This window comes from Aethalodelphis obliquidens, unplaced genomic scaffold (assembly GCF_003676395.1).
Source record: "Aethalodelphis obliquidens isolate GAN/ISIS:26980383/991018 unplaced genomic scaffold, ASM367639v1 scaffold13, whole genome shotgun sequence".
In the NCBI taxonomy this organism is placed as follows: domain Eukaryota; kingdom Metazoa; phylum Chordata; class Mammalia; order Artiodactyla; family Delphinidae; genus Aethalodelphis; species Aethalodelphis obliquidens.
Genome location: NW_020837957.1, coordinates 2,238,817 through 2,256,928, shown reverse-complemented (window position 1 = coordinate 2,256,928; position 18,112 = coordinate 2,238,817). Strand labels below are relative to the sequence as shown.

At 42.0% G+C, this 18,112-nt stretch overlaps 1 protein-coding gene across 2 annotated transcripts in view; it reads right to left on the bottom strand.

Annotated features, from left to right (window-relative positions):
• Positions 1 to 18,112, bottom strand: part of CACHD1 (cache domain containing 1) — a 217,345-nt gene that overhangs the window by 70,507 nt on the left and 128,726 nt on the right. For both annotated transcript variants that reach the window (XM_027113978.1, XM_027113979.1), the window contains exon 4: positions 8,553 to 8,659. In XM_027113978.1, the coding sequence (XP_026969779.1) occupies positions 8,553 to 8,659 (107 nt within the window). The remainder of the gene's footprint in view (positions 1 to 8,552; positions 8,660 to 18,112) is intronic.

Genomic DNA, 18,112 nt, shown 5'->3' with positions numbered 1-18,112 from the left:
CGACCTAGTCTACTTCCAGTTTTCTCTTTTCCCAGGCTAACTACTCTTCTATCCGTTCTTCACAAAGCCTTCTTGCCTGACCTGCTTAAAGTCTGTCAGCTGCTTGACTTCAAGCTAAGAAACAGATCAAAACAAAAACCAAACCAAACCCAAAGCAAACTCCTCAGACTGATACACAAGGCCCATTAAAATCTGGCTTAGTGCTACCTTCACTTTCCGTTACTTATCATATTCCCTCCTCCACAGTGGTCGGCACGTTCCACAGATTCTGAAATGGGAAATGTGTTTGCCACAAGCACGTCACCTAATTCCTACTGTCTTCTAAGACTCAACTCAACCTCACGATTTGCGTCAAGTGCCCCAGGCTTACCTTTATCATGACAGCATTTAGCACTGCATCACGACCATTTGTCTGTTGATTTTTCTCCTCATTCCTAGTGCCCTCAACACACATAGGACAAGGTTGTGAGCTCTCTGAGGGGAGAAATTCTGTCTTAATTACCCTGGTGTGTGCCACAGTAACTACGGTAAAGCTGTCCCCTGAGAGAAGCTTGTTATGAGAGAGAGAGATAGAGTCAGGGTTGGTTCTGGTCTCAAGCTTTGGTGAGGAACAAAATGAAGCTGCTGCTAACTAACATATGGAACACGGGCTGGGGAGGAGGTTTGGGTGGGAAGAGAGAAGATGATAGGTTTGGTCAAAAGAGACTGACGTGTTATTAGGCAGAATACAGCAATGGGGAGAAATTCCTTCATCCTAAGCAGTCCGCTGTAAGGAGCACATCGGACAAGGAGTCAGGACATGTATGTTCAGTCACATCGATACCAACAATTTGTTGTTTGACTTTAGGTAGGTCGGTTAATAGATCCTATCTAGTTTAGGTAGTTAGGCTTGTTTCTCATCTATAATACTGAGTAAACATTTTTCCTTGGTATCCATGGTAAGACTAAGACAAAAGTACGTAGTGGTGTATGAGGTACCCAGGAACAATGGACTGATTTTCTTGTGTGCATTGCATGTTTGAAATCACCATAGTTAGTTTCATGCAAATAATACTATTCATCTAGATAGTCTGTCTCTATATAGTCTCCCTATACCTAAGACATTTATATGTGCTGATCTGCTGTCAAGCTAAGAAAGCCAGGCCTGACTTATAGCACATCACGACTACATTCTTCTCTTCACTAAGGTCCTTCCAAAAGTCTCGGTTATTCCATAACAAAGATGAGACAACAAAAGTACAAAGGAAATCCTAGTTCTATTCATTCACTTATTCATTCAATAAGCATTTACTGTGTACCTGCTATGGGTAAAGCACTGGATTGAGCACCTGGCATACAAAAAACAAATGAAAAGGAATAGAGCATCAAACAGATGTTCAATATAAAAAAACATTAAAATTCTATAATAAGAATGTACCATAGAACAAAGTAATGAAGAGTTGTAACTGGGCCAACACAACACTGAAGGGTCACCCCAGCCTCTCAGCTCCCCTGGGGGTGGCTGAGGACTCCACTGAGGCTGGATCTCAGCCCATCTTCCCCTACTGCTCAATCCTGCTTCCTTCCCTTCCCCCCCAGACTGCCAACCTCCATCTCAGAGTCTGCCTCCTGGTAAACCCAACCTGCTACAACAGACAAGGAATTCTTACCGAACAAGAGCAAAGTATGGAGGAGTAATAGAAACTGGAGATTTGAAACAATGAAAGGGATTCCCTGAGGATACAGCTCAGAGGGCTTAAGGAAGAGGAGCAGAAGATGAATTTTAAAGGCTTCCACCTTTATCTTAGAGGTAAACTATCAGAGGTTTTTGAGAAATGGAGTTACGGAGCAGATATTTTCAGAATACCTACAGTGTGTAGGATATATTGAAAATGAGAAAGAATAGGAGAAGGGAACACTTTTGGGAGGTGGTTTCTACATTAATTCATCTTCTAGAAAGGCAATGAACATTTACGTTTATGGTACTGGAGTGGAGAAAACAAAGGGGATTCAAGACACACCTTTGAACTATGGAATCTAAGCCAAGTTTCCCTTCAATGAAAAGGGTAACAAGGGACTTCCCTGGTGGCGCAGTGGTTAAGACTCCGCCCTCCCAATGCAGTGGGGCCGGGTTTGATACATGGTCAGGGAACTAGATCCCACATGCATGCTGCAACTAAGAGTTTGCATGCCACACTAAGGAGCCCTTGAGCCTCAACTAAGGAGCCCTTGAGCCTCAACTGAGGAGCCCACCTGCCACAACTAAGACCCGGCACAACCAAATAAATAAATAAATATTAAAAAAAAAGGATAACGAGACCTACATCACCACTGGATGTGATGAGAAGGAAGAGGGACACACAGGTAAATGCCTAGCCAGGTGTCTTGTACATAGTAAATACTCGGCAAATATTCATTCTCTCACACTCTCATTTGGTCAAAACTGTTAAAGCCTGAAGTACTGGGTAGAAAAAGGCAAGGAAGAATTCCCAGTGTAACCAGGAGAGGGGTACCCAGATTGGGGAGTAAGTTTAGAGGAAAGTGTTCTTGTTTGTTTGACTGTTTTAAATTTTGAGGTAGCTACAGGATAATCATGGAGAGATGTGTCCCCTGAAGTTGGTTCCTCAATAAATAAACTCAGAAACAGGCCAGGGCTGGAGACAGAGATTTAGAATTGAGTAGCATGTGGTAGGAGTGGGAGTACTGCATACATCGAGAACATTCAGGGAGATAACACTCAGCGAGCAGAGGGAGGTGGTGAAGAGAGGACACGTGGGGACATCCACTGTAGGGAAAAGGAGCTCAAGAAGAAGGATGAAGAGGCCTGGACAGAGAAGTCCGGGGATAAATGGCACAGGACAATTTTATAGGAACTAAGAATGACAGAGTTTCAAAAAAGAAGCTTACATGCCAAATGTTATATAGCGGTCAAGTGAAACTGTGGAGGGGTCCCTTGAGATCCTCCAGGGAGCAATGATATAGTGAAAACCTGGGACAGTCTAAATGTTGAACTGGAATAGATTGGTTGTTTCAACAATGTTACACAATTACACACTGCTACAATGATAGAGATGTATATTTATTTACATAGACACAGAAGAATGATTTGCTAAGTAAAATCATTTAAAATCAGAATACATTTGCTAAGTAAAAAAACAAACAAACAACAAAAAACCAGGCTGTATCCATTATGATCATAGGTATTATGGAAAGAGTATATATATACTCTTTCCATAATGAATATATGTGGCTAATAAAATCTTCTGAAATCAGTGTAACAGGGTTGTTGTGAGAAACTATGAGACTTCAAAGTAGCTCGCAATATAGGGATAGAGCTTGAAGGGGAAGCAAGGTGAAGAAAAGGGCCCTCTGTTTGTGTACTTAATTTTGTGTATATACATACGTACACCCACACACATGAATGTAAACGGAACCATATAACCTCAAGAATCTAGATTTCTCAGTGACTGAATAGTTTTTTAGATGTTATAAAAATAATTACCAATCTTTTATAATACTAATGCAATCATGAAGCTGGAGTAATTAGGCATTAAGAAAACCCCTAGAAATTCCTAGTTTTGTTGATTTTTATTCTTTTATTATAGACAGAACACAGCTTTACACTGCATTGGTATTAGCATTTTTTTTTTTTGCGGTATGCGGGCCTCTCACTGTTGTGGTCCCTCCCGTTGTGGAGCACAGGGTCCGGACGCGCAGGCTCAGCGGCCGTGGCTCACGGGCCCACCCGCTCCGCGGCATGTGGGATCTTCCCGGACCGGGGCACGAACCCGTGTCCCCTGCATCGGCAGGCGGACCCCCAACCACTGCGCCACCAGGGAAGCCCGGTATTAGCATTTTTAATACATAATTTTCAAGCTATTTTAAAGAAAGGTGAAAAACCTATAGCACAGAGCCAATCTTTGTCGTTCACAGAAGGAAGCAATGAAGCCACTGAAATTAACAGCATGGTCCATAGCCGCCAGTGCCCACCTGTACCTCCTGCAGCATTTCCTGCTGTAACGTGACTTATAAACGCCTCTTTCACCCCGTGAATCCTGTTTCTCAGTGAAGACGGCAATGTGACCAAGATCGAAGTTTGCAACTTCAAATGCTCTTTAAATCAAATACAATAAAGAAAGTCCAGACACCTTTTCTTCTGGCGAGAAAGACTAACTCCCACTTCCACTCTCACCTCAACTGTGTAACTCAAGAGAGCAAGAGGCAACTTTCCTTGGACTCTTCAAATAAACTCTCTTTACGGATCAGGCTACGCACAAGAAAATAGCTCAGCAGGAATTTTAAGAGAGAGAGAGAGAGAGAGAGAGAGAGAGAGAGAAAGTGAGAAACTAGAGATAAAAGCAGGAAAGACCCTGAGCAAAACATGACCAGCACCATCATGTAACACACGCACTGTCAAACGTTAGTCATTTGAATGGATTCAGGGGCAAGGAGTCAATTTAGAAAGTAGAGATCTGGCAGGGATGGTTTTAAGACGAAGAATACACATGTGTGTTGGATGGATGGACACATGACCTAGTTTTGGATAAATGAAGCTAAGAATGGTTTACAATTTGTGTGAGTCTGTTTCCAGCTAGGCTGAGAGGCAATCTGAAACTGTGTTATCAATTAGGGACCCATTGATGGATTATATACAGTCTAAGGCTGGACATCTTACAGATGTAAATATCAGACATGTGATAGCCTACGAAGCACATTAATTCTGCTCTGAAAAGGGGCATGAGCTGGAGAGGCGGGAAAGGGGGAGCTCTGAGGTCACCCTCCACCATCTCCCACTCCTCTCGTATTACAAATGAGTGCTCAAGAATGTGGATTTTGGGATGCAGCCACTGCCTGGTGGAATGTCACAAAACTTCAGATACAAGCAAGTCAGTTCTCAGACACCTGAATATTGCCAAAAATGGCTTGTAAATCCAGCTACGTCAACGGTGCCGAGAACAACTCCTGTCAGGTAGGACGTTAGACTTGAGGCGTGCTCTTGGAAACAGCAAAACTCAAGATCTGATCTTTAACTACATACCTCTGCCCTCACCATCCTTTTCCTCCCCACCTCTCCCTTGACAAATAAAGACTGTAATAAAACAGCATATTGTCAGGATTCCCAGTTATTTGCGCAGCTGAGCTCTACCCTAAACCTCTATCACAGAAGAGAACTCTTAGTATAACCACCAGGTCTTCAGTGCCTCCCCGTCCCCGTCCCACCCCCACCACCGGCCTCACTCTCAGCTGATGGTTTTGCTTCCTACTTCTCTGAGAAAACGCAGTTACGAAGGGCATGTCCCCAAGTTCCCAACATCACGTCGGTCGTTCTGGGCATCTCCACATGCCCTCTCTTTCTTCCCTCCTCTCATTAGAAATGAATGCCCTGTGCTTCTACATCCTCTACTTGGAATCCCACCATCTCTTGCCTAATCAAGGAAAAGACTCCAGCAATTGTCTCTTTTCACTCCTTACTTTTCTCTACTGGATCCTTCCCCTTGGCACATGACCTTGCCATAATTTCTCTCAATTTAAAAATATTCTCTTGGGGCTTCCCTGGTGGTGCAGTGGATAAGAATTCGCCTGCCAAGGCAGGGGACACATGTTCGAGCCCTGGTCCAGGAAGATCCCACGTGCCGCGGAGCAACTAAGCACGTGCACCACAACTGCTGAGCCTGCGCTCTAGAGCCCACGAGCCACGACTGCTGAGCCTGCGTGCCACAACTACTGAAGCCTGCGTGCCTAGAGCCCATGCTCCACAGCAAGAGAAGCCACCGCAGCGAGAAGCCCGCACACTGCAACGAAGAGTAGCCCCCGCTTGCCGCAACTAGAGGAAGCCCGCGCGCAGCAACAAAGACCCAACGCAGCCAAAAATAAATAAACAAATAAATAAATTTGTTTATTTATTAAAAAAAAAATTTCTTGACTCCATGTGGCCCTCCAGCTTCCCTTTCAGCAGACCTTTGGAGTTCACGTACTTATTGTCTCCATCTCCTTTCCTGCATTCTTAAGAGCTTGAACCAATAAGTATTAGCCTTTCATTCTATTCTACTGTCCCACCAAACAACCCTCGTCAAGTTCACCAATAACCTCTATATTGCTAAATTCCATGGTCAGTTTTCTTAGCCCTGGTCTTAGTGGGCCAACTTAGCACAGCTGATCTCTCCCTCCTTCTTGAAACACTTTCTTCATTTGGCCTCAGGGAGATGGCTCTCCTGTTTCTCCCACCAGACTGACTGCCATCTCAGATTTTGCGACTGCTTCCTTCTCGTGTCAGTGACCTCTAAGTGGTCAAGTGTCCCAAGACTCAGTCCCTGGACCTCTACTCTTTTTTACTCATAGCCACTTGCTATATTATGATCTTATTGAGTCTCATGATTTACATACTCCCTATACACGATGAATCTCATTTATAAATCTCCAGTCTGGTCCATTCTCTGGACTCTAGACTTGTATATCCCACTGTCTATGAGACATTTTCACTTAGGTAACTAACTTAACTTTTCTAAAACTGAAAAGTTGATTCCATGCGTCCCACACAAACCTGCTCTTCCTCTACTTCCCCATCACAATCAATGGCAACTCTGTCCTTCTCGTTGATAAGGTCGGAGATCTTGGAAGTCCTTCCCGACTCTTCTCTTATTCTCACACACCCTATGCTGGGCACAGCTGAGGGAAAGAGGGCAAGTACTGAATCTGACAGTCAAAAGACTCAAGTTCCAGCTCTGTGCCCTGTTCCAGCTTTGGAATCTCCCATAATTCATTTTCTCCGCCCATTCCAGGTCCTTCTCTACTCTCTTCAGTTTTTTTTTTTTTTTTTTGCGGTACGCGGGCCTCTCACTGCTGCGGCCTCTCCCGTTGCGGAGCGCAGGCTCCGGACACGCAGGCCCAGCGGCCATGGCTCACAGGCCCAGCCGCTCCGCGGCATGTGGGATCTTCCCGGACCAGGGCACGAACCCATGTCCCCTGCATCAGCAGGCGGACTCTCAACCACTGCGCCACCAGGGAAGCCCCTCTTCAGTTATTTTTTATGAAAAATATTTTCACTGAGCTTCCTTTCTAGCAGTAAATAAACCCCACCTGCTCCAGAAGGCCTCAAGATTCTCTGACCAATTTTTTAAAAAATGACTGAATTCATTATATATTGGTCTAGGCGATAAGTGCCTGGCAGATTTAGGTCAGGTCATTTAGATAGCAGCTATAGTTTTATTATCGTTAAGCAATATAAAGCTTACAGTTCTTTCTTTCCAGACCTAATAGATTACCTGGTTTGTGTATACAACGCCCAAAGGCTACAATTCTTCCCCTGAACCAATACTGGTTGGGCCTCTCAAAGTAAATATTCTGGCCCTCTGGCTTTTCTCTTGGCTTTTACATGTCTCCAGGAGGCCTGGAATCTGGGAAATACAGTTCTTCATGTTTAAAGGTTAACTCCTTTATCTCTCTAGTAATGAGGGAAGTCTTAGGACCCTCCTGAGCCTCAGATTATTCCTTGGTAAAATTCTAGGATTGAGGCTGGTGATTTCTAAAGGCACTTCAGCTTTTAAAATGTGAAGCCTTTAGGTTCTGAGGCCCATCACTCAACATGCGTACATAACAAGACAAACAGAGTGAGAAATGTAGACTGGAACTCCAGAGAAAGACAGCAGAGACACAGTGTCACTTGGAAGCTATACATAACCATGTGTACAGGTGCCTTAGTAGTTATTACTACTGCAGATGACTGGGTTCTAACGAGACCATGAAGAAAGTTTAACCTCAATATACAGTCAGTTGTCCGTATCCACAGATGCGAAACTCGCAGATACGAAGCGCCAACTGTAATCATTGTACCTCACCATTTTATATAAGGGACTTGAGCATCTGTAGATTTTGGTATCCTTGGGGGCTCCCTGGAGCCAAGTGCCTGCAGATACTGAGGGACGACTGTATAGCATCATGGCACTGTTCAGTAGTAGAAAAGCTCCTTCATCATTCTTCAACCCCACCTCCCAAATTAAAAATTATAGATAGGGAATACAAATGAATTCAACACTTCCTAAGTGCAGAGACAAATGGGTCTCTCAAGTAACCTTTAAAATAACAAATGTAAAACTGCTAACAAATGAGGTAATGGATTAAAGAATCTAGCAAATCACATGGCATACTCCATATATGTAGATGTGTAGTAAAGGCTCCATACACGTCCACTCGATTTTCTTCTTCCTTTCCTTCTTTTTTTTTTGTGCTATGCGGGCCTCTCACTGTTGTGGCCTCTCCTGTTGTGGAGCACAGGCTCCGGACGCGCAGGCTCAGTGGCCATGGCTCACGGGCCCAGCCGCTCCGCGGCATGTGGGATCTTCCCAGACCGGGTCACGAACCCGTGTCCCCTGAATCGGCAGGCGGACTCCCAACCACTGTGCCACCAGGGAAGCCCCCTTTCCTTCTTTTGAGTGTCAACTTGCTAGAAAGAAATACCTGATTTTAAGTACACATTTTTTCTTCAAAACTTAAAGAAAGTCGCTAAAGCAATAAATTTATTCAACTTGAATGTGGTAGAATATAGTTCACCTTTATAAAACCAAGAGATTACTGACCTGAATTTAAGTCTCGTCCTGGATTGAAGGCCCGGCTATTAACAGTAGTAGACAGTCGATCACAACTAATTGTTCTAGATACATTGGTATTAAAGTTCCCATCAAATCTGAAACAATAGAAGAGAATTAGCAGTATTTATTTGGTGGTTATTCAATCCAGAAAACTAACCAACAAAAGTAATACTTCATACTGTGTACAAAATAGGTCAGCTCATAAACAGTAAAACTGCAATTTAAGTATTTTTAAAAGATCACTTCAGAGCAGTGTGGGTAAAACCAACATCTGCATCTAGAAGGTTTTAGAAATCAAGATCAATTCTAAGGAGATTTAAAAAAAAAATCCTTCAAGCCAACTTTCCCCCCAATGAACTTGATTCAGGTACTATTGATAAAATCATACAGAAAATAAATTTGACAAAATTCAGACTAGAATGACAAAAATTCAGACCTGAGCTCTGATGTGATATGTGAAACAATTCTTTAAATTATCCTGTCTGAAAACCAAAGACCAAGAACAAAAATAGACAGTAGTGAAGGAGAAAGAATGGCTGTGGAGTAGGAAAGATCTAGATTTGAATCCTTGTTCTGTCACTATTAAATGTGTGGACTTGCACAAATTGTGCAATCTGTCTGAGCCCCAGGTTTCCTATCTGAAGAAAAAAAAAAAGAAATAATAAAACATTTTCCAAAGCTGTCAAAAAGATTGTAAATAATGTATCACAGTTCCTCTCATGATAAATGACACAGAGCTTGCACCTTCCAGGTTGTAATATAGATGAGGCCAAGGTCTTTCTTGATTTCCAGTGGGAGTGCGATGCTGTTACTAGAGCTATAACAATGCTAGTGCTCTGGTTAGTAGCTGATCAATAAACACTAGTGTAATCAGTGACTCATTTGCCAGGGCAAACAACAGTCTCCAAGAAAATAATAGGAAAATGTACCGACTCATTTATACATAGTCACTAAGACTATTTTTAAGTGAATTTAATCCAGGAGTAACGAAAGAGAAAAATCTTGAACCTCTAAATAAGCTATTTGGGATTGCAGATACTGAGAAGATTCATTAAGTTTCTAAGAGTTACCTGCAAATAAACGCAATCTGAAGTTAGATTTTTAAAAACTTGTGTTAAAATGTGTACCTTAGATGATAAATGTCATTAATGAAATTCCATTAACGCAGGTAGACAAGCTCTATAACCCTGGAGAAACACTCCTAAAAATCAAGGTCCACGTGATTATTCACATGAATATTGATTTTCTGGATCTTATATAAGAACTACTAAAATGAACTGATCGCATAAGCAAAGGGGCTAGGTATTCAAAGAGTGTGCTGGGTTCCAAAGCAGAAGTTCAACAGTTTTGTTTCGATACATATCATCTCAAAGGAGGTGGCGTTTTAAGGGATTTGAAGAGACTCTTTAGTCCAGCCTCTCACGCAGTACACAATTATATCAACATTGTCAACTGTGCTTCCAAGGACACAGTTGCTTCACCAGTGGGGTCACTCTTCCTTGGACCTGCTCCAGTTTGTCTAGACGAGAAGATTGCTGCCTCAAAAGCCACAGATGGAGAGAAAAGAGGAGATTAATACATCAGCAGCTGCCGGTGTGCATAAGCAACATAATCTCAGTCCCTCTCTTGTTTTAGCATTTAACATCTGTGAAGCAAGAGTAGCATTAGACAGGGAACTCACTTGCCCTCCATGTGCTAGACAGCCACATTAAACCTATTCCATCACATACTTTTTAATAAAAGACAGATAATATTTAGGCTTTGTGGCCTACAAGGTCTCTGTCACAGCTACTAAACTCTGCCATTGTGGTGTGAAAGCAACCAAAGAGAATTTACGGAAGAATAAGTGTGGCTGTGTTCCAGTAAAACTCAATTTTCAAAAACAGGTGGTGTGCCAGACTGGTTTCACCACTCCTGATCTAGACCAGGGCAGTCCTAGAGAATTCTCTGAGATGATGAAAAGGTGTTATTTTTGCACTGTCCAATATGGCAGCCACATGTGGCTACCAGCATTTGAAATGTGGCTAATGTAAGAGAGATTAAATTTTCAATTTTGTTTAATCTTAATTTAAATGTAAACAGTCACCGAATAGTGGCCACCATATTGGACAGTGCAAGTCTAGAAAGTTCTCCTGATTATCTGCCTAATTATCCTTCAAGTCTTTGTTCACTTATCACTTCCCCAGAAAGGTCTATTCTGATTGTGGGTGACTTCCTAGTCTATGTCAAGTGTCTCCATCTTCTCTCAAAGCAAGTGTCATAATTTTTAATTTACGGCTCCATTTGCATATGTTTTTAAAAATAAATTTATTTATTTATTTTTGGCTGCATTGGGTCTTCGTTGCTGCATGCGGGCTTTCTCTAGTTGCAGTGAGCAGGGGTTGCTCTTTGCAGTGCACGGGCTTCCCATTGCGTTGGCTTCTCTTTGTTGCGGAGCACGGGCTCTAGGCGTGTGGGCTTCAGTAGTTGTGGCTCGCGGACTCCAGAGCGCAGGCTCAATAGTTGTGGCACACGGGCTTAGTTGCTCTGTGGCATGTGGGATCTTCCTGGACCAGGGCTTGAACCCATGTCCCCTGCACTGGCAGGCAGATTCTTAACCACTGCGCCACCAGGGAAGTCTCTGTGTATGTTTTTAATGGGTGGATTTTGATAGATCAGGCTATATGAACAGACAAGAGCCCCTTGAGAGCAGACCCCACGTCTTGTTGGTTATATTCACCACTGTGCATACCTAACACTTAGCATTGTTCTTGTCAAAAGCAGGCACTCATATTAACTGATCTTCTATGAACATCCATCGTGACAGTGCTTAGCCCTATTCTGGGCTTCCTCAGAAGCCTCCAGAGGTCCAACAAGTGAGGATCATGACTCAGATAAATGGTTCCTAATTACTGAAAGTCTAGCCATATCAGAATCATGTGGAAGCATGTTGGAATGCAGATTCCTGGGATCCACCCTAGAAGAGTCTGATTTAGTGAGTCTGGGGTGGGGCCCTGGAATCGGACTTTGACAGCCTCTCCAGGGGTGAGAAGCCCTCCAATCCTGTCATGCAGATTCTTTAGAAATAAGGCAGTAGAACGGCTTTCCACGTGAGCACAGGTACTTCTCTGTATGCCTCAAAGAGACCAAGGACAGAGGACCTTTCAATTTGAATCAAGAGAGCAGAGTAATTCTTAGGTATGCCTGCAACTCACATCTGGACTTTGCAGTACAAATTACAAACTTTTTTTAGACCTACCTATCTCACGGTTGAGGAAAGTGACACCAAGGAACACATAGCAAATCAGGGACCTAAGAGAGACTTGACCTTATCACCCAGCTCTCTGTCCAAGGATGAGCCACACACCACACTGCTTCATTTAAGTGACAAATAAGGAAGAACTTGTTAAAGGGGACAGGCAACTCAAGAGAGTTACTGACAACTTCTCCCAGAAGACGTGTAAGCTTGAAGACAGCCCCGTTCTCCCTGGGCGGAGACTCCACGGCCAGGACCTGGGCCATCAGCCCTACCCCTGGAGAAGGCTGAAGTCCAGCACCGAGCACGTACAGACTTCCCAGGCCGCTGTGAAATGAGAGTTCGCTCCTGGGACCAGAGAGACCACGGAACTATTTTATAGGTTGTTTTTCTTTTTGTACTGTATTGTTATAAAAACATTTTTATAACAATAAAACTGAAAGTAACACATTAACAAGAGTAGGTGCTCAGTAAACATTTGTCAGTCATAAAAGGTTTCACAATATAGTGCCGGTCATCAATAATCTGCCCAACCTTCTCTTCCCACTGTCCCAACCTATAGCTCTAACCAGACCAGTCCCTCAATACATGTTTTTTCTGTTGGGTCCGAACTGTGATGCTCTCTGGTGTTCACTGCGCCCATTCTACAAAGCCCCCAGCTCTTCTCATCTTCCTTCCAGGAAGTCCTCTTGTCAGCCCCAGCCTGTGAGGAGCCCTCTCTCCTCTAAACTGACTAGTGCCACTCTGCATCTTAATTCATGCTTGTGTGTCTTTTCCCTAATTTTTAAATATTGTTTTGTAATCAGGCTTAGCATAATGTCAATGCAGTTGATGTCTGACAGATACAGACTGTTTGGTTTTAGATTCTGCTTATATCAGCAAAATACTAATCAATAAAAATTCTAACATAAGATTTATTACAAATAATGAGAAAATTATCTTACTTATTTTGCCTTCCCCATATACTAAATAAAGGTGAAGTGAGGGGAGATGCCAAGATATTTTGTTATGGAAGCCTTATTGTCTAAACCCTACCATGTAGCACTTGAACTCCCAATTCTCTCTAAAACCTTGACAAGTTCTTAGTTCTGCCAATGGATTGTAAGTTCCTTGAGGATTTATATTTCTCTCTCAGGTTTAGTGCATTCCTGGGAATGTATAGTTCTCCGTAAGTCTTCTTATTGGTGGCTGACTACTGTGGAAGGGCAGAGAGCTAAGTCACTGGAAAGCTTTGTATATTTTATTAAATCATATTCACGAACATCTATGATGAACAAGGAACTGCCACCCTGGCAAAGCATGGTCAGGAGCATGGCCTCAGAGGTACACAGACCTGGATTGGAGTCTGGGTTTAAATTGCTTATTGTTGTCTACCTCTTGCATAGAACTTACATTTTCTAAGCCTCCATTTTTCTCATCTACAATATGGTGATAAAAATAGTACCTATTTCATAATCAGAAAACAGCTTGTAAGAGCCTAGTACATAGTAAACATTTAATAAATAATAATAACTAGTAATGGATGTATTAGTAATGATAACAGTTAACAGCTACTGTGTTGTGTGTATATATATATATATATATTATATCAAGAATATTCCAAGTGTTATACATGGATCAACTCATCTAATCTTCACAAGCCCAAGGGAAATCTTATTATTATCTCCATTTGAAGACCAAGAAACTGAGGCACAGAACGGTTAAATTAAGAAGCTCAAATTTATAAGCAGCTCATGCAGCTCAATAACAAACAACCCAATCCAAAAATGGGCAGAAGACCTAAATAGACATTTCTCCAAAGAAGATATACAGATTGCCAACAAACACATGAAAGAATGCTCAACATCATTAATCATTAGAGAAATGCAAATCAAAACGACAATGAGATATCATCTCACACCAGTCAGAATGGCCATCATCAAAAAATCTAGAAACAATAAATGCTGGAGAGGGTGTGGAGAAAAGGGAACACTCTTGCACTGCTGGTGGGAATGTGAATTGGTACAGCCACTATGGAGAACAGTATGGAGGTTCCTTAAAAAACTACAAATAGAACTATCACATGACACAGCAATCCCACTACTGGCCATACACCCTGAGAAAACCATAATTCAAAAAGAGTCATGTACCAAAATGTTCATTGCAGCTCTATTTACAATAGCCCGGAGATGGAAACAACCTATCATCGGATAGGTTATCCATCATCGGATGAATGGATAAAGAAGATCATCGGATGAATGGATAAAGAAGATGTGGCACATATATACAATGGAATATTACTCAGCCATAAAAAGAAACGAAATTGAGCTATTTGTAATGAGGTGGATAGACCTAGAGTATGTCATACAGAGTGAAGTAAGTCAGAAAGAGAAAGACAAATACTGTACACTAACACATATATATGGAATTTAAGGGAAAAAAATGTCATGAAGAACCTAGGGGTAAGACAGGAATAAAGACACAGATCTACTGGAGAACGGACTTGAGCATATGGGGAGGGGGAAGGGTAAGCTGTGACAAAGCGAGAGAGTGGCATGGACATATATACACTACCAAACATAAAATAGATAGCTAGTGGGAAGCAGCCGCATAGCACAGAGAGATAGCTCGGTGCTTTGTGACCACCTAAAGGGGTGGGATAGGGAGGACGGGAGGGAGGGAGATGCAAGAAGGAAGAGATATGGGAATATATGTATATGTATAACTGATTCACTTTGTTATAAAGCAGAAACTAACACACCATTGTAAAGCAATTATACTCCAATAAAGATGTAAAAAAAAAAAAAAGAAGCTCAAGATTCATAGCTGGAAGTAACAGATCCAAGATTTGAACATATATTCAAGCTCTCATTCATAATGAATACATTACACTGTATCTCAATAAATTAATCAATAAATCATCATTAACATTATCTAACAGCTGAAGTAGAATTCAATTCTCTCAAAGGAAAGGATTAATCTGAAAGCTTGTGGGGCTTAGGGGAAATCTTTGCTTTTTACTTAATAGGAAATGACAGTAGCTAAGCATAAGGGTTCACCATGGATAGCTACAGAGAAAGATCTCTAGGGACAAAGATGAGGATGCAAAGGAAGACAAAGAAGATATTAAAGGCAGGTGTTCTCTATTAATTGTAGATACCTTCGATTTTTAAAATGTTTACCACTGGCATAGCTTTGGAATTGGCCATTTTGGGGTTACACTTTTTATTATTTCACTCCAGAAAAGCCTCAAGCTCCCTTCCCATTCACCGCTAAAATCTGAGAGGTTTCAGGGCAGCAGTGGTAGCTAGAAGTTCCACGTGAACAGAAGAGCGAGCATGTCCATTCTCTGCATGGAGAAGAGATACAGCAGACCTGGGGCCAGCTCATAGCAATTTTCTCCTTTTCCTGGTACCAACTTTCTCCTCTGGAAGCAAGACCCTGGCATTCTGGTAATCTGACAACCTTAAACAAATGGCTTATGTACAAGAAAGATAAGATAGAACTAAGAAAAGACCAAGAAAGAGGAAATTTCACCAAATTCTGAAAAATTCTCACATGGGACAACGAATTCCAGGTGCTGAACAACATAACGGACAACAGACACAACTTAAGCTTTACGGTAAATGTGAGCGAGGCGTAAAACTGAAACACAGCTCAGGGACGCCTCAGCTGATGTGGTGCAAACACACAGCCTTCCAGATATCAGACCTGATCCAAAAGTAACACAGAAAATACCTGAAGCTCTTATTTTTCTGAAGGAATCCACAGAACAACCCTGATGTTTGAGAATTAAATAACCACTTTGTAGGAGAACCTCAGCCAGAGGGGCAATTTGACCTATTGTCTAGCTGGCTCACAGACCTTTGGATTCTGAAAGTTTACTAGCAAAGGATGAAACAGATTGTTACCTTGTTTCAAGAACTGGATTTAATCCTTGCTTCCTGGGTAATCCCCACATAGTGAATACTGGTGGTTTTAAATTAATTTATACCTATTAAATCCCCACATTCTGATATTGAAAGGATTCAGGGACATGACAATCATTCTCCTTCCTCCTGCTTCTTGCTCCATGGAGTTCTTTAAGGCAACAGTCTCAATGTCTTGAGTTCTCCCGCATGTGGGGAGCACCCACTCCAAAACCGAGTTAACATGAAATGCAAGAAATAAACCTCACTCTGCTTCTATGGCTGCCGACACTGCTGACGTACAGGCAGGGAAGGAAGCAGGTGTCAACAGGGGGCTTAAGAGATATAGGAGCACGGTGTGTCCAGAGCTGGTGAGTCAGCTGGGAGAAGTAATTACGTGAGCAAAACCCCTGTGATTATCTCTCCACCTTCTACTCACTCACACTCAGTAATGCTTGTTTCTCTTCTGGACTCCAAACACAGCAGTAAAACTCGCTTAGCCATCCTCCAGGCACCAGACGAACAGTGGCTTTGCCGAAGACAGGAGCACATTTTTATGCCCATATGCCTTTTAGAAAAATGATTTCTAAAAAAGAAACGTGCTATTTACCCTGATTTGGAGACTGAGAAATGTGAAGTTCATTCTTATAATCCGTTATAAAAAGATGTCAGTTACTCTTAAGGGTTACCTAAGAGATTTTTCACTGAGAAATATATTAGCTGCCAGTCATATTTATAAAACTTCAGGTTTATGGAAAGGTCAAGAACTGGTAAAATTATAGATCTTCCTATAAAATAAGCAGGCAATTCAACTTATCTTTATATCTGTCCTTTAAAAAAGTAATAAGAGAACAATCCTATATAAATCTCCTGTAGACTCTCACTCTAAAAAGGGGAGATAGTGGATTACGACTGCTTTCTGTATTCATTTTCATAAGATAAAACCGGTGCCTGAAAATTAGTTTCAAGAGAAATAACTCCATCTTTCCTACCCGTTCAAGTTAAAAAAAGAAAAAACTTCCTTCTGGATTTACTTTCATGAACAACTGATCGAAACTTCATCCCGAGGGAGAAAACAGAACTGTGACTCCCACTTTGATCTCTTCCCCATGGAGAAATTCACTCCCTGCCTGGCTTGCAAGATGTTCACTTGATTGACGTTTGCTCTGATGTGCAAACTGCTTTGAACTTCAGACATTTAATTCCCATCAGGCTGCAGTCATTTTTATTCTCCTTCAACAGGATTTACAAGCAGGAGATCAGCAAATGTAGAAGGTAAAATAAATTTGCAGAAGCTTTGAATCTCACATCAAAACAGTGTTCAAGTGAGTTCCAATTGGATTTCATTCAGCCTCGATTCACAGTGTAAATCAACTTTTCAGTGGAGTCCCAGTTTAAAAAGAAAAAGATATAAAGGAGAGAGACACATACACCAGTTGGGGTTTACTTCCTGAAATCTCTTTCTTGGTCTTTGTTTGAATTTCCTTTGGAAGGTGATTTGCCAGGCAAATCACTTAAAACCCTGGGTTTTCCTCAACATTTGCAGCGAAGCTGCTCAATTTATCACATAGCACACAAAAACCACACCCACAGTGTGGGTTCCAAGGGCGCTGGTGAAATGCGGTATTGTTCATGGGCACATTTTAAAGGTAATAATTTAAAAAGCAAATCCCTGTGGATATCTCAGAAGAGCAAGGCTTACAGTGATAGTCCATAAATAAAGCCAATATGATGACAGCTAATGGAGTAGGGGATATTTTTTACTTGTCTGTTGTTTTTAATCACTGCTCGAGATAGGTGCAAAAGGTTTAAAAAAAAACCAAACCAAAACACCACACATACACACCATTTCTTGTGGAAGCAAAATCTGTTATCGGATCAGAAGCTGGTGTGGAACAAATGCTGTGAGACTTCGAGTGGAGCTCCCAGCACAAGGCAGTCCCTTGCTGCTGGTGTCACTGAACTACCAAGTTCCATTCTAAGAGCAGCACACATTTTTCTGGGAAGCAAAGAAGGCAAGACCCCTCGACCAGTAGCTCCAGGAGCCTTTAAGAGGAGATCTGGACACCAAAAAACATCCTAGTAACGGCCCAACAGTGCCTGGTTTACTCAGATATGACAGGGGGACATTTCACTTCACCTCCATTCAACCAGGTTCCTGCTCATTCTTTCTGGGAAGTGTCTGCTCTCCAAATATTTGAGCAATACCAGTTGAAAAGAATTAAACAAGAGCCCCCTTATCTTCCACTTAACCACCCATGAGAATAACGTTAAGCAAAGAAAGAGCTAAGATAAAAATCAAACATCTACACTGGTAAATATTTAAACTCTGTTTGAATGGTGGGGGAAGAGGTAAGAATGGGATCACTTCAAAAAGGAACTCTCGCATTTATAAAGAAAATGATACTCGACACCCAGCCCCAACT